Source organism: Pan troglodytes, chromosome 13 (assembly GCF_028858775.2).
Source record: "Pan troglodytes isolate AG18354 chromosome 13, NHGRI_mPanTro3-v2.0_pri, whole genome shotgun sequence".
In the NCBI taxonomy this organism is placed as follows: Eukaryota; Metazoa; Chordata; class Mammalia; order Primates; family Hominidae; genus Pan; species Pan troglodytes.
Genome location: NC_072411.2, coordinates 88,705,768 through 88,722,733, shown reverse-complemented (window position 1 = coordinate 88,722,733; position 16,966 = coordinate 88,705,768). Strand labels below are relative to the sequence as shown.

Here is a 16,966-nt window from a genome sequence, read left to right as displayed (position 1 = left end):
TTTCACAAAATCCTCACAAATTTACCCTCTGTGGACCAAGATACTTCCACAGAGGGTAAATTTGTAAGTGACTGGGAAGAGCTTTGAACCCAAGTGGTTTCAACGGTTTTCAAAATGATTTCAGGCAGGGCATGGTGGCTCACGCCTGTAATCCCAGCACTCTGGGAGGACAAGGCAGGCGATCACTTGAGCTCAGGAGTTTGAGACCAGCTTGGGCAACATGGCAAGACCCCATCTCAAAAAAATAAAATCCTTTCATATGTGTTATTTGATCCTAAAGAGCAACTAGTAAGTCAGGCAGGACAGAAAGGCTCTGCCCATTTTCTAATTCTCACACTCAAAATACTTCCATGTGTAGGTGCTGTACATTTTACATCTTAATCGGAGCCAAAATATCAAGTATGGTGGTCAGGATAGGGGTAGTTATGACTTGCTGGTCCAGGGGAAATATCACATCTAACTAAGCATATAGTGTTAGAAGTAAGGACAGTGGTTACTTTTGCAGGGCAGGGTGAGATATGATTAGAAAGAGACAGAAGGGGGCTTGTGGATGCTGGCAATACTCTATCTTATTTCCATAGGGATTTACGGTGGTGTATTATGCTACTTCAGTATAATTTCCCAAGCCTCTCAACACTTAATTTTCTTCTTGGTACTTTTCATTTATAAAAATAGGTATTTTTATACTAGAATTGCATATGTATATTGCAATTGCATATATGCAATGACATATATACACTATAATTAAAAATTATAAAAGATGTAAATGTGCATTTTAGAAGGAATCTGATAATGTAAAAATAATAAAGGTTAGCGTAATGAATTTAGAAATGTTTGTTTAGAAATAAAATAATTCTTATATTTCAGGCAAATACATATTTGCCTTTCTAAGGATGAATTTTAATGTGGTACATTTTGCTCTTTTTGTTTCTTTTCATCAAATAACTGACATTCAAGATTTGAAGTTTTACAGAAAGTTACCTCTGAGGTCATCCTTTTAGTGCATTATTGCTAGCTCATGTAATTAAAAAACAAAAACACATCACAGAAAGGATAAACCCCATACACAAAAGTGGCACCATATGCTTATGTTTATTGTACAGTCACAAGTTACATGTTGGAAATCAAGCAGAACACTGTACCAGTTTTCACTAACTCAAATCAAGTTAGCAAATTACAAATTTTAGAACAGATTCATTTTCTGTCTCACCCAATGTGGGTGACCACAAAGATATTTACTTTCTATGTTATTAGGTAGCAAATTAATTTGATATACTACACAGCTTCCAAGTTACCTTAGGATATTTCAAAGTGTTTCAAAACTGGTAAAGAATAATTCATTTCCAGCCTGAAATACAATGCAGAATGGACCATTTAGGGGTAAATAACCTCACTTAATCACTCTTTCCTGCTAACAAAAATAATACAAATATTTGTTTATATTAGGCTTACTAAATTAATGACAACTTTGAAATTATCTAGATTTGGTTACATTGTTATATTGCACTTGAGAACAATGACAAAAAACATCAAAGATTCAGTACCTCTCCCAAGAAGTTCATTATATATCAGAAATTAAAATGAAATATAAGCATATATTGCATGCTGCATATTTCTATTGTTCAAACCAGCCAACCAACAAACTAAAAGGAATACTCTCCAAAACACTGAGTATTAAGTAATTTCATCTGCCTTTTTTGATCCTACAATCATTTTTCAAATTTTAGGTGTTTTTCTTTAAATTATTCATCAAACTACTACATATACAAGCTATCCAAGAATGCAAACAAGGTGACATTGAGATGGGTAGTGGCTGCACATAGGTATTCCAAGAACGACTCATTCTTCTCCACCAAGCTCATCATTACATTTTGCAACTTAGGAAGATCTGCCAACTTACAAATTCTTTTTGTCTTACAAAAATCGCTGATCTATTATATACAACACTTTTATCACACAAATCTCTCCCTTAGGGTCATGATTCACTATCAAAAATCTTTCACAGCCCCCTTAAGCCAGTAAAGTCTCTTTTAGTAATACTTGAGTTTTCTTTATGGAAATGTAAGTGTTAATGAGAATTAACTATGAATAAGTAGTTTCATAACACAGGTAGAATGATGGCAATAATATTTTGACTAATTGTTTTACCTTTCAGATTCAGAATTACAGTGATAATCGTTAAGAGAAAAGAGAAACAAAAAGAAAAAATGACTCACATGTATTTTTCTCAAAATATCAATTCTGAAATAAATACCTATATAAAAATCAATATCAGTATCAATATTTCTTACCAATGTCAAATATTTTTAATATCATCTAGTTCATGTTTTCTTAAAACTGAATCAGATCATAAGAATTTTACATTTCAAAATGGATTTTTATTCTCAATAAATCACAAATATGGTAGTATTTCAAATGTTTTAGAGATTTAAAGTTTTCATGGGGCAATTTTTTGATATTTAATGATGATAAAAAAAAATCCCACCATTTTCTTCAGAAAGTAGGCTTTCAAATTACACTTCTCCGTATTTTTGTAGATACATAAATGTTCATTTTTTCAAGGAAAATCTATGCTATGATACAAAACTATATTTCATAAAGGTAATTTAAGATATCATGTTAATTTCTAAATTACAGCATCTTTCAATATCCAATACAAGATTACTTTCAAGATACATGCCATAAAAGGAATAGATGGCACAAAAGCAAATTCTAACACTTTTGTTAAAGAGTGACTTTCTATCCAACATATTTTCAGAAATGACTGTTACTAGGTGGTAAAACTGTTAGGGTAAAATTTGTTATAGACTAACTTACTGATTGGTGGCAGGCAACACTTGGCCCTAGGATAAAAATATTTTTCTTAAAAATTTTTAAATTTATTGGTAATAAAAATACTTACTGCATATGATTAAGCTCTTTCAAGCTACTAATAAAAATCTATACTCCAAGACCCATTACTTTTGAAATTCACTAAAGCTAAAACAGAAGGTTTTGTCTAGAGTCCTACCTTGCATACCTCAACTAAATGTGCTCCTATTTTACGAATATATTCTCAAGATTAGCTCAGTCAACTTGTGCACGAAATTATGAGATATGGCAAGATAAATTTCAATCATTTTTAAAACACAGCGAAATAGTCAATTATTTAAGGGAAATATTTATCATTACCTAATGAGGACAGCAGTTAAAGAGCTATTAAACTCTCCATTTCTAATGTACAACATGATGTAATTGCACAAAAATAGGTATAACTGATCATCATCCCCAGGCCTTGAGGAACTGTGAATAAATCATATATTCCTCTAGAAGGTTCACCACTCTACAGAGCCATATAAAACTACAACTTGCCACCTATGTGGCTTTTATTAATAATCCTAGAAAAGTAATTTATACCAACAAACTTCAGAAAGCTTTAAAAGGTTTTCAATAACTTGAACTGCTTATAAAAATACCTTTTAGAAGTTATTCTGATAGCCGAGACTGATTTTACACATTACCTTGCTTAAACAGAGGTAATATTCCTGTAACATCATGCTATTGCTAGAAGTAAATCAGTGAGTTGCCTTAAGAGTTTTTATTCCAAGCATTACTCATAAAGTTGGGGTAAGGGGTCAGGTTCCTGTCAACTGTAAAGATTTCTCACTGATCTTGACCCATTCTCAGTAACAGTTTTGGAAATATAAGGAAAAGTACATGAATGGAGGAAAATAAATTAATACTAACTAAAAACTCTGCTCTACTCTAAGAATGTAATACTTACTATATGCATAAGCAACTATCTCAAAGAACTACACAGTATTTTAATAAAAATGCTTTTTTTGTACTGTAAATAGCCAGACTAAAACAATGGAATAAATATGCTTTTGAAATAATTTCCAACTCCATATGGCTTTAAGCATTATGATATTCAGGTGAAATTAAACAATTACACAAAAGAGGCATTTGTGATTATGGAACTAATTTTTAGTATAGGTTGGCTTGAAGGATTTGACCTAAAATTTATACAAGTTAAAAATGTAATAAAATATTGTGGATTTAATATAAACAGAAGTGTAATAGGATCTACCAGATTTTCATACTAAAACAAAGTATTGTACCTTTGTTATTAAAAGCAAGAATTTGGATGGTATCATGTATGTGTTTATAAAATTCTACCATATAAGTGATTAAAAAAATCCAAGTTCATGCAGTTATAAAGTCTTTAGTATCCTGAAAAGTAAACTGTAGTGTAATATGTATTAACATTAAGTACCTATACAAAAGACATGATTGCTAAGGTCCAAATTTGGACTGCTTTAAAACAACAACAACAACAACAACAAATAAAGTTCCGTACATTAAATCAGAAACAGTAACTGAAGGAGGTACTATTTTATATAAAGTAGTAAATCAGGCACTACCTGTCTTATATACATTGAATAAAAACTATCCCTTGACATTTTATTATTTAAATACCTAAAAACACAAGTCACCCTATGTTATTAAATGTATGTCTGAACTTATTTATAAGGAGAAGGTTGACAAATATAATTCTCATTTTGTGGTTAATGCCAATTAGCACTATCAGCAGTAAAGCCTTGGATTTTTACTCCTCATGAAGAAAGTTTAAATCTATAATAAAGTTGCTAATTCTAGTGGGTCAAGATGTAGCATAACTTAAAAACTGCAGTTAAGTTTCTGAGTTTCCTTCACCATTTTCATGAGGTTGAAGCTGCTCCCTTTCTTGTTCTTCTTGAGGTGGCCGGACCCGTTTAAAAAAGCCCATCTGTCAGTTGAAGAAAAACCATTATTACTGTCACATCAGTGTAGAATACGAAAAGTATTTTTTGGGTGACTATATTACCACTAAGAACATTTAAATTGTATTTCATAAAATTTATCTTCCCTCATATAATAAGTAATGCTCATCAAGTATCATCATTACAGTCCCTTTCTTCCTTCCCTTACTTTTCATTCTTCTTTTCCTTCTTCCCTTTCCCTTTTCTTCTGCTTTCCCTCTCTCCTTCTTTCTCTCTAAGTCCGTTACTTACCCTGTACATTACAAATACCAAAACAGCCAGTAGCAACAATCCTGCTAGAACTGCTAAAATGATCACCCACACAGGCACAGGCATGGGCGCTGGCTGAATGCCCCAGGTGACATTAGTGGTAACCTATTGAGGAAAAAAGCTTTTAGTTTTAAAAACAGTCCATTGACTTAATCAACAAATATCTGAGTAAATATTATATTTTATTTTAGTGGAATTCACAGTATATTCTTTTCCTGCGTATGATAATTTAGTGGTTTCACATTTGATATCAAGAGCATGCACATACACACATGAAACTCCCAATGATAGGCTGACTTCTGATTGCATCTGACATGATTTTTTTTTCTTTTTTTGACAGAGTCTCGCCCAGTATGTAGGCCAAGCTGGAATGCAGGTGCATGAACTCGGCTCACTGCAACCTCCATGCTTCAGCCTCCCCAGTAGTTGGAATTACAGGCCTGTGCCACTATACCCAGCTAATTTTTCTGTATTTTTCGTAGAGAAGGGGTTTCACCATGTTGGCCAGGCTGGTCTTGAAATCCTGGCCTCAAATGATCCACCTGTCTCAGCCTCCCAAAATGCTGGGATTACAGGTGTGAGGCACCACACCCAGCTTGAAATGATTTTTAAATAATCCAATCCAGTTTACCATGTGCTCATCCCATTTTTACTCCTTAAATATCTTCAAAATGCCTCACTTGTTGCAGTTAACTTCCAACTTTCTAACTTTGTAAAGGAAAATTCCTAAAATTTCCCCAATATAATTTAGTATATACTAAGAAATCTCTTACACTGGACAAGATGCTAAACTAAAAGGTCTAGCTTTAATCACTTCGGGGTAAGGAGTAAAATGATAATATTAAACTAGGTTATAATGCTATCATATAACTTCATTAGTTTAAATTATCAAAAAAGTTAAGCTGTCATTTTTTTAAAAACAAAATAAAAACATGTACAGCATTTGAATTGAGTAAATTTATTCTATTCACCTAAACCAATGACTTACCAATGTGGAGTTGGTGATATCCTCAATTGGAAGATTCTTATAAGGAAACTCTATGACATTAAATGAAGCAGATGACTTCAGAGAATAGGAATGATTCTGATTTTCTTTCTGTTTGGAAATAACAATTAGATGATTTCCCAGATATCAGGCCTTTTATATTTATTTGAAAACACTGGGTATGTTTGCTAAATGCTGCACCTGTCTACTTACATTCATAAAAGTCTCAGTCCACAGTAATGACTTTACGTACAAGATTGCACTCTTTCCTCTGTCTAATCTCCCAACTTGGCAGACAATCTTCAAGCACTGAGCAACTCCACAACCCTGCCAAAACAAATCCTTTACTTATAAGAAAAGGTCATTCTATCATCTCTTCAACATTTGAAAATTTGCCATTTTATTTTCTTTTTGTGTGATGGCCAAAGAGATTATCCAGATTCTTCTGTCTTGAAAATAAACAGGCTAATAGTTGAGTCTATGAATGCTTTTTATTGTGAAGGGGTTGGTATGTTTCTTTTCTTTTTCTTCTTTTGCCACACATATAGTTCCTTGTAAATGAAAGGGTTGGTTTTATCGTGATTTGTTATAGAAAGATAAGATCCATAATATTAAAAGATTCATTCTATGACTAGAACTCAATATTCTTTAGGCAAACCCATAACATGGTGATATTTGTAAGATATAATAACCAGATCTCAACATCCCCATGGAAAAGAAAACAGAATTTTTAATGGTTTTTCCATGGAGGGCCTACAGAAATCAAATCGCATGCTTATGGCCTCTGACACATTTAATGTTTTAATCAGTAACTTCGAGGTTGGCAGCCAAAAGAAATAAATATTCACCACCTTCTATATGCTGACCACACTGTATTAGACATATCACATATATACACCTCACGACAATGTTATCCAGTAGTGGTACCATTTGTTGACGATTAGGAGTAGAAAAGAGTTTCCTTGACCTGAGAAAGGGCATTGATAAAAAGCCCACAGGTAGTATCATACTTCATACTTCTTTCTCCCTAATGTCAGGAATAAGACAATAGATATCAAGCCATTTCTACTCAATATTGTACGGAAGGTTCTAGCCAGTGCAATTAGGTAAGAAAAATTAAGACCAGGTGCAGTGGCTCACTCCTGTAATCGAAGCACTTTGGGAGGCTGAGGCAGGCGTATCGCTTGAGGTCAGGAGTTCGAGACCAGCCTGGCCAACACGGTGAAATGCCATCTTTACTCAAAATACAAAAATTAGCCAGGCATGATGGTGGGCACCTGTAATCCCAGCTACTTGGGAGGCTGAGGCAGGAGAATCGCTTGGACCTGGGAGGCAGAAGTTGCAGTAAGCCAAGATCATGTCACTGCATTCCAGCCTGGGTGACAGAGCTAGACTCTTTCTTCAAAAAGAAAAAAAAAAGTAAAAGGTATCCAGATTAGAAATGATAAAGTAAAGCTATCTCTTTGTAGATGACAGGATCTTACATATAGAAAACACTAAATAATCCAAATTAAAACTATTTAAGCTAAAAAAAACAAGTACAGAAAAGGTACAGGACACAAGATCAATATGCAAATATGAGTCATATTTCAGTATACTATCAATAAGAAATCCAAAAAAGAAATTAAGAAAACAACTTCCTTTAAAACAGCACTGAGGTCAAGAGCAGTGGCTCACACCTGTAACTCCAACACTTTAGGAAACCAAAGTGGGAAAGTCACTTGAGGCCAGTAGTTCAAGACCAGCCTAGGCAACGTAGTGAGATTCTATCTCTACAAAATGAAATTTAAAAATTAGCCAGGTGTGGTGGGTGCACCTATAGTCCTAGCTACTCAGGAGGCTGAGGCAGGAGGATTGCTTGAGCCCAGGATTTCGAGGTTGCAGTAAGCTATAACTATGCTACTGTCCTCCAGCATGGATGAGAGAATAAGACCCTGTCTCTAAAAAATAAAAATAAAAATAGACCAGGCACGGTGGCTCACATTTGTAATTCTAGAACTTTTGGGAGGCCAAGGTGGGTGGATCACCTGAGGTCAGGAGTTCAAGACCAGACTGACCAACATGGTGAAACCTGTCTCTACTAAAAAAATACAAAAAATTAGCCAGGCCTGGTGGTGGGCACCTGTAATCCCAGCTACTCAGTAGGCCAAGGCAGAAGAATTGCTTGAGCCTGGGAGGCGGAGGTTGCAATGAGTCGAGATCACACCATTGCACTCCAGCCTGGACAACAAGAGCAAAAACTCCTTCTAAAAAAATAATAATAATAATAAAAAGCATTGAAAATACACAGAAATCACATAATCAAGGATGTGCAAGACAAGTACACTAAAAGTGACAAAATATTGTTGAAAAAATGGTAGAATAAATAAACAGAAAGACATACCATGTTCATGAAGTGAACTATGTAATGTTAAGATAGCAATACTCCCTAGATTGCTCAAGAAAATTGCTACCAAAATTCCAACTACCTTGTCTGCAGAAATGGACAAGCTGATCCTAAAATCCACATGGAATCGCAAGGGACTCTAAATAACCAAAATAATCTTAAAAGGAATAAAATGTATTCATATTTCCCTATTTCAAAACCTGAACTCCAGAGCTATGGTAATCAAAACAATTTGTTACTTGTATTAAGGATATACATATAGGTCAACTGAATAGAACTGAATGTCTAGAAATAAATCCATATATTTATAATCAATTCATCTCCAACAAGACTGCCAAGACCATTTAAGGGGAAAGAATAATTTCTTCAACAAATGTTGCTCAGACAGATGGATAGCCACACACAAAAGAATCAATCTGGACCCCTACCTCACACCATACACATAAATTAACCCAAAATGAATCAGGAATGTAAATGTAAGAGCTGTAAGTGTAAAATTTATAAAACCAAAAAGCCTAGGTATGACTCTTCATGACCTTGTATTGGGCAATGGTTTTAAAAATATGATGACAAAATTACAAGCAACAAAAGAAGACATAGATAAATTGAACTTCAGATTTAAAAATTTTTGTGCATTAAAGGACACCATCAAGAAAGTAAAAAGACAGTTCACACAGAATGAGACAAAACCTGTGCAATCATATATCTAATGAAGGTGGTATCCAGAATATATAAATAACTCTTTGCAACTCAACAATAAAAGGCAAATAACCCAATTTAAAAATGGGCAAAAAATTTGAATAGACATTTGTCTAAAAAAGATACACAACTGAAAAGATGCTGAATATCATCAGTCTACAGGGAAATGCATATCAAAACCACAATGAGTTACTTCTTCACACCAACCAGGATGATTATAAAAATTTTAAAACAAACAAAAGCAGAAAATAATAAGTGTTGACAAAGATGTGGAGAAAATAGGACCCTCATATATTGCTGGCTGGGATTGCAAAATGCTGCAGCAACTTTAGAAAACAGTTTGGCAGTTCCTCCAAAAGTTAAACATAGAGTTTCCATATGACCTAGCAATTGCACTCTTATGTTTATTCTCAATAAAACTGAAAAACATGTTTACATGGAAATTTATGCATGAATGTTCATAGCAACACATTCAAAATAGACAAAAAGTAGAAATAATCGAAATGTTGATCAACTGATGAATGGATAAACAAAAGGTGGTATGTCCACACAATGGAGTATTATTCAGGCATAAAAATGAAGTACTGGCTGGGCATGGTAGTTCACGCCTGTAATCCCAACACTTTGGGAGGCCGAGGCGGGCGGATCACGAGGTCAGGAGATCAAGCATCCTGGCTAACACGGTGAAACCCCGTCTCTACTAAAAATACAAAAAAATTAGCCGGGTGTGGTGGTGGGTGCCTGTAGTCCCAGCTACTCGGGAGGCTGAGGCAGGAGAATAGCGTGAACCCAGGAGGTGGAGCTTGCAGTGAGCCGAGATTGCGCCACTGGACTCCAGCCCAGGTGACAGAGCGAGACTCTGTCTCAAAAAAAAAAAGAGTACTAAGGCACACCACAACGTAGATCTTGAAAACATGCTACATGAAAGAAGGCTAGACACAAAAGGCCATATGTTGTATGATACTATATGTATGAAATGTCCAGAATAGGCAAATCAGTAGGAATGCAGATTAGTGGTCACCAGGGGCTGATGATAGGGGAGAATGGATAAACTGCTTAATGGGTACAGCATTTCTTTTTGCGGACAAAAATGTTTACACTTATAGTGGTAATGGTGGTTCAATATTGTAATTATACTAAAAACCACTAAATTATACACTTTAAAATCATTAAAATGGTTAATTTTGTGTAAGTTTTGTCTCAATTAAAGAAAACAGATTCTGAAGGAGGACAGAAAGTGCAAGATCAAAAGTGGGGTTGGGAGGTAGAAGGCAGTTTCTATTTCACATAGGTTGGTCAGGGAAGATCTCTGACATAATTTTACTTTTAAGGACATGAGAAGGATATGGGAAAATAAGCCACAAGGATATCTGGACAAAGAATTCCAGGCAGATGGAAGAGCAATTTTCAAAGCATGGAGGAATAAACATGCTTGGGGCTATCTGTTCAATGAAAGCAAGGTGGAAAATTTGAGAAAGAGAATAGTAAGGAGAGGAGATGCAAGCAGAGAGGCAGGAAGGGCCTGTTGATGTTGGGCTTAAAGGTCATTGTAGCCTCTTGCTTTCTCACTGAGTTAGATGGGAAGGCACTGGAGTGACACAACCTGACCTATATTTAAAAGGATCACTGTGGCTTCTATAGCATACAAAGTATAGTGGGGAGAAAGGCAGAAATACAGAGGCCAACCAGGGGTCTGGCAATAGTCCAATTGAGAAGGGAAAGGAGCCTGGGTTAGGTTGTGTTAGTGATGAAACTGGTGAGAAGGGGCCAGATTCTAGGTATTTTGAAAGAAAATATTGATACAATTTGCTGAAATACAAGACGTGAGATTTGAGAGAAAGAGAGGAGTCAAGCATGAGGTCCAGGTGTTAGAGAATGAAGTTGATATTTACTAAAATCAACTAAGAACTTTATGGAACGAGCAGACTTGGAAAAACCCAAGGGTATATATTTAGAATTTTTTGAGATTCCTATTAGATATTTAAAAGCAGTTTCTAGTAGGCAGTTGGATATTGGAATCTGAAGTTCAATGCAGAAGATCAGACTGGAAATATAAATCAAAGCATCTACACCACATGGTATTTACAGCCATGAGAGTCAACAGAAGGAAGTGATTAAGTGAACCAAAGCCACTAGGCAATTGAATGGTTGAGGACTAACAAGAACCACAGAATCTGGTGATGTAAAAGTAACTAGTGATCACTATTGAACATAAACAGTGCTGGGCATGGTGGTTCATGCCTGTCATCCCAGCACTTTAGGAGGCTGAGGTGGGCAGATCGCTTGAGCTCAGGAATTCGAGACCAGCCTGGGCAACATGATGAAACCTCATCTCAACAAAAAATACAAAACTTAGCTGGGCATGGGGGAGAGCGCCTATAGTCCTAGCTATCTGGGGGACTGAGAGGGGAGGATTGCTTGAGCCTGGGAGGTCAAGGCCTCAGTGAGCTGTGTTTGTGTCACTGCACTCCAGCCTGGGTGACAAAGTGAGGCTCTGCGTCAAAAAACAAACAAACAAACAAACAAAAAACAATATACCAGGTTCTCTACTAGAGACCTGGAGATTTGTTAATTAAAAGAAAAAAGAAAAACAATTGCCTTTAAAAACATTATAGCCATTATATAGGCTAACTCAACAAAGGTTAATCAAGTGCTAATTATTATTCCAATGTATTTTTGTTGGGACCTTCTGGATTTTTTAGTATTGTACTAAAGCCTCAGAGATTAGGAGGAGGCCCAAAAAGAGGACAGTTAAAGAACTAGAGTAGGAAAATCAAAGTTGGGACATAAACTAGTTTTATTAGCCATCTACAAAAATAGATCATTTGAAGAAAATATGTCATTAATCTGACTAGGAAAAAGGAAAGTAAGAGGAATGCATGGTATAAAAATAAATGTAGTTGTTCAAGCACAGCTGTTGTTATTTTTGAAATGTTCTTTGGCGTCAGTTCTATAGTCACATATTTTTAAATGTCTATGGTGCACATATTTGAAATGGCACTTACCAAAGTGTGAATATCTCCTTCACTGAGGGCAAGATCCCGCTTAGTGATGAGATGGTCCCGCTCACCTTGCCCAGCAACCGTGTCATTCTTTTCAGTTGTTTGCAAAGATGAGATCTAATGCAATCACATTAATAAAATGGTGGTAAATGATAATGAAAAACATTTTACATCAGCATTTTGGTATAAACTCTTAGATATGATTAAAAAATAGTGAATGAAAATTTAGTATGACAGAATATTTACCACTCAGTATATAGTGAGCAGTAAGGACAGAAAATAAAGATTAGAGTCTTTAATATGCACCAAAAAAGTTAGCTCTCCCTAACCATTATTTTCAGCTCTTGCTTAGCTAGAGTGGAAACTGATGAAACATACAGAAATGGCCTGAAATTCCACAGTACATTTGTGATGTCAATCATGGGTATATCTTTTATTTTGTTTCTTCACCTTTCCTTAGACCATATTGTATAATAGTTTCTAGTGCACACCTATGATGGAGATGACTATATCCAAAAGTCAAGATAATCATGAGTAAAATGGTATAGCTTATCCCAAAGGTAGAAATTTTAACAACAAAACACCCTTGATGTGATATTATGCCCTGAAGAAACAACAATGTGATGGAGCCAAGGTCAAACTGAGTCACTGAAGGACATCTCATGAGGCTCAGTAAGCACTCCATGAAGATGTGGTTCACTAGATGTCACAGAATCAATTCTTACCCATTATACAAATGAACTTATCCTAAGTGTACTGCTTATGAACTAAACCAATTTTTGCAGAGTGGGTTTTATATTAAAATAGTTGTTTTATTTTATGAATTTCTTTTACAGGTTTAGAAAGAAGGCAATGAAATATCATTGTAATGAAGAGCTGCTATTAAGCATATTACCTTAATTCTCAAAGGGTTGATCTCCATATCTGAAGTGCAGTTCATTGGTCCATCAATATCATAATGAAGGATATACAACAGAGTGTTATTATTATATTTGTAAGGCCACTGAAGATGGAGCATTGCCTTGCTGAATGAACTTGGACCATTGTTTCTCAGCTAAGGAGAAAAAAGAAAATGTATCTACACCTTGGGCAAAAATCTATTCCATAATCCTTCCCCTACATCAACTTTAGAAATCATGTTAGCAATAGGTTTTAAATAACAGCAATTTCCACGGTTAACCTCTAATTACAATGTGACCATTTTTATGCAAAAATGATCAAACTCAACATTTGTCTCTAACACAGAGTAATATGTGTCAGGATAAAAATATAAACAAGGTTGGGCACAGTGGCTCATGCCTGTAATCCCAGCACTTTGGGAGGCCGTGGTGGGCGGATCCCTTGAGGTCAGGAGTTCATGTCCAGCCTGGCCAATGTGGTGAAACCTGTCGGTGAAACCCTGTCCCTACTAAAAATACAAAAATTAGCTGGGCATGGTGGTGCACACGTGTAATCCCAGCTACTCAGCAAGCTGAGGCAGGAGAATCGCTTGAACCCGGGAGGTGGAGTTTGCAGTGAGCTGAGATCGCGCCACTGCACTCCAGCCTGGGTGACAGAGCAAGACTCCACCTCAAAAAAAAAAAAAAAAAAAAAAAAATATATATATATATATATATGTATATGTATGTATAAACAAAAGGCAAAATATTTAAAAGTTATTAATGAAGGATGACAAAGAAAATTTCTTCCTATAGAAATAGTTTTGATTATTTGCCATAGGTATTTTCAATTTTTAGCCAGAACTACAAAATGCCCATGAGAAAGTACCAATGACATTTCTTTTATTCAAGTAGAACTAATTGATTTTAAACAACAAATTATATAAACTGCTTTATTTAAACAAGTCTATCTGTCAAATAAAAATGAATTTATGTATAGGGAAAATATTCAAAGAAATCTCTGACACATACTTAACCAATGTGGAGTTTACATAAAAATTACATAGAATTTTTTTTTTAAAGTAGCTTAGTTGTTCCTCTCTTCGTTGGCTTGCTCACTAGGTTTGAGTAAAATCTAACAACTGCAAACCTCATAGATGTGCTGAACAACTGGCCCAACATCTTCTTCAGTCTCAGGGTTCTCCTTGTGCTCCCAGTTTGGAATCGGAAGAAAGATATGATCAGGACTCGAGACTCTAAACAATGACCAAAGAAAACCTACCATGAATATCAAAATGATATAGTCAGTTCATTTTTAAAAGTACCCCATATTCATTACTCAAATAAATAAAATTAGATCTAATTTTAAAAAATACTTTAAAAGAAAACTAATGAACACACACATGCACAAAAACTGCTCTTATGAAATGTACATGTAACAGGTGAATTGACAATTTGTGTAAAAGTTCAACAAAATTATTTTGTGCATGTTGTTGCCATGTCTTGTTCCTTTTGAGGATCACCCAGTATTGGGGGTTTGGAACATACCTAGGATTTTATTTCTACAGAAGCTAATGCCCTAGTAAAACCACCACTAAACATGCAGGGTCTACTGTCTAGAAAAGGTTAAGGCCTGACAGTTACCTTTAAAAAGCAATCATGAGAATGAGATACTCAACTAAGTATTCATACTGACCCTCTTATCTCAACTGCAGCTAAAACAGCAAGGTCAACTTTGTGAGATACAACTGGGCTTACTTTGTCAAATAGGTTTGAGCTGAAAAAGAAAAAAAAAAACTTAAAAATGAATTATGCATAACGACCAAGAACATACAGAGGCAAACGCAGTGAAACTAAAAATTAACAAACAAAAGAAACAAGTGTAAAGCTTATATCTCAAAATAGTTATTTTCATTAACACTTAATTCCAAGAAGATGAACATTTTCTTTCTGGATTTTAAATTTTGTTTTACAAACTCAAATCTGACAATAAAATTATTCTTATAATGTAAATATTGATTTTAAAATGCTATAATCAAGCAATAAAATTTAATCTGTGCTACTTTACATTTAAAGTATATTACATAGTATATTTACAACAAATAATATTTATTTGATAGTTATAAGTGAATATAAGTTGTTTTCATACCTTTGGATTTGTAGGTCAAATTTCACAGAAGTATCCATCTCTGACTGCTGGTGCACACTGAAACGAAGACCAGCTAAGAGCTGAAGGAGAGAGGAAAAGACAGTAATGCTAGTCAATGTCTAATTAGCAAAATTTCAAATCCAACGTCTAAATAAAAAATAATGTTCTAAAATGGGGTTTTTCTGAGCTTACAATAAAACTGAACAAAGATAATTAAATCTTATTTTCTATCAAACCTATTTTACTTAATATACCTAGGCCAATCCATAAGAGAGCCTATTTAACAACAATTATTAATCATAATTATACCTCCTTATAATACTAACCATCTTTCTAAAAAGTGCAAAAGTAAATGTTTGTTGATCCAGTGAAAGTCTAGCAACTGGGTACAATAATTTGATAACACAAAGCTAACAACCGAAGTATGTGCTGTGTTCATAGGCCAGGAAAGAAGAAATGGATGGTTTACTAGAGTAAGGGAACATGGCTAAAGAAGGCATGAGTAGGGCCACAACCAGAATTTCTCCACACACCTCTCATAACACTCCCAACACCAAATATCCTAATTCCTGCAGGCAGAAAATTGGTAGATTTTAAATAAAAGAATTGAACCACCAGGTACAAAAAAGAAGGCTTCTTGGGGATCACACAAATGACATATAAAAACAGTACTTCCTGGGCACTGCCTCCCACTCCACAAAACCTGGAGCTGGCTACTTGTAATAAGCAGAAACTATATAATAACCAGAAAGTTAGAGAGAATGAGGATATGAGAAAATAAAAGGCATGCTCATTGTTAATAAAACATTGAATACATGTGAAAAACTGAACTTAGGGTAATTTGTTCAAGTTCTCATCCCTAAGATACCGTACATCTAGAAATACTAATTACTTGTAATAGAAAACATACTAAAGAAATATGGAATATTTAGACCTGTATTACCACAGATCTTCAAAGTACCAGTATCAATATGTCATTAAATAAATTCTATTGAAAAAGTCACACAGCATATGCTGCCATTTTGTCCTTGCTACTAGAAATTCTACAAGGTATATTTTGTTTACTTTTTAGAGGATTCGGAAAGCAAGCCATTGGCTGCTTCTTTTCAAGCTCCTGGGCACCCTGCTCCACCATCTGAAGGGGAGCCTGATTCAACTGACCTTCGCTTTGATCTCTGTGTGGGGCCTGTGATGGAATCTAGCTCACCTAGGATTGACAGTCTTGGTAGTTGCCAGAGTAGCTTTTCAGGATCCATTAAGGCATCAGTGTAAAATAGCAAAAATTATTATTTCAGTCCCTAGTTTAAACCACGTTCTCATCCATTCACTAAAGTGAAGGAGGCATAAAGAGCAGCTGATTGCAAACCGTGTAGGAGCACAACCAATTGTTTTCCTATCTTAGTTAAAACTAAGCAAAACTCTGCTAATCATTTAACTATTATATCGAAACCAATTTAAGGACATTGTTTTGAAGTGTTTATTTTTAAAAATTACTATGAGCCCAGAGAACAATATGCTTTTCTATTTGCCAGGGAGAAAAATCCGTTTAATTAAATTGTCTTACTTGAGTTCCAGCCTTCATTGGGTTTCCAAGGTCACATACCACCTGGCGAGTTTGGTTTTCTGTCTTAAATGCACAGGAAAGTCTTGCTAAGGCCTTTGATAGACCAAAAAAAAAAAAAAAAAAAAAAAATGGATATGAAAGGAAATAAAGTATCACACAGTTGGATATTTCAGTTTCTTGTCCTAAGCAAATAAATCTAGTTGAGCAAACCAGGAGGTAAGGAAAAAGCCAGAATTGGGTACAATTGCCACA

The 16,966-nt window shown here is 35.0% G+C and overlaps 1 protein-coding gene across 4 annotated transcripts in view; it reads right to left on the bottom strand.

The window, feature by feature from the left end:
- Window positions 1-1,073: 1,073 nt before the first annotated feature.
- The window catches only part of ITGAV (integrin subunit alpha V), a 93,106-nt gene continuing 77,213 nt past the window's right edge, over window positions 1,074-16,966 (bottom strand). For 3 of the 4 annotated variants that reach the window (XM_515967.8, XM_063791326.1, XM_063791325.1), the window contains 10 exons: window positions 16,715-16,807; window positions 15,151-15,230; window positions 14,698-14,778; window positions 14,152-14,257; window positions 13,019-13,177; window positions 12,127-12,240; window positions 6,250-6,363; window positions 6,040-6,147; window positions 5,034-5,156; window positions 1,074-4,768 (listed from right to left, as the gene is read on the bottom strand). In XM_515967.8, coding sequence (XP_515967.3) covers window positions 4,673-4,768; window positions 5,034-5,156; window positions 6,040-6,147; window positions 6,250-6,363; window positions 12,127-12,240; window positions 13,019-13,177; window positions 14,152-14,257; window positions 14,698-14,778; window positions 15,151-15,230; window positions 16,715-16,807 — 1,074 coding nt within the window. In that variant the 3' untranslated portion in view covers window positions 1,074-4,672. The remainder of the gene's footprint in view (window positions 4,769-5,033; window positions 5,157-6,039; window positions 6,148-6,249; window positions 6,364-12,126; window positions 12,241-13,018; window positions 13,178-14,151; window positions 14,258-14,697; window positions 14,779-15,150; window positions 15,231-16,714; window positions 16,808-16,966) is intronic. The other variant, XM_054679966.2, reaches the window with a different exon arrangement.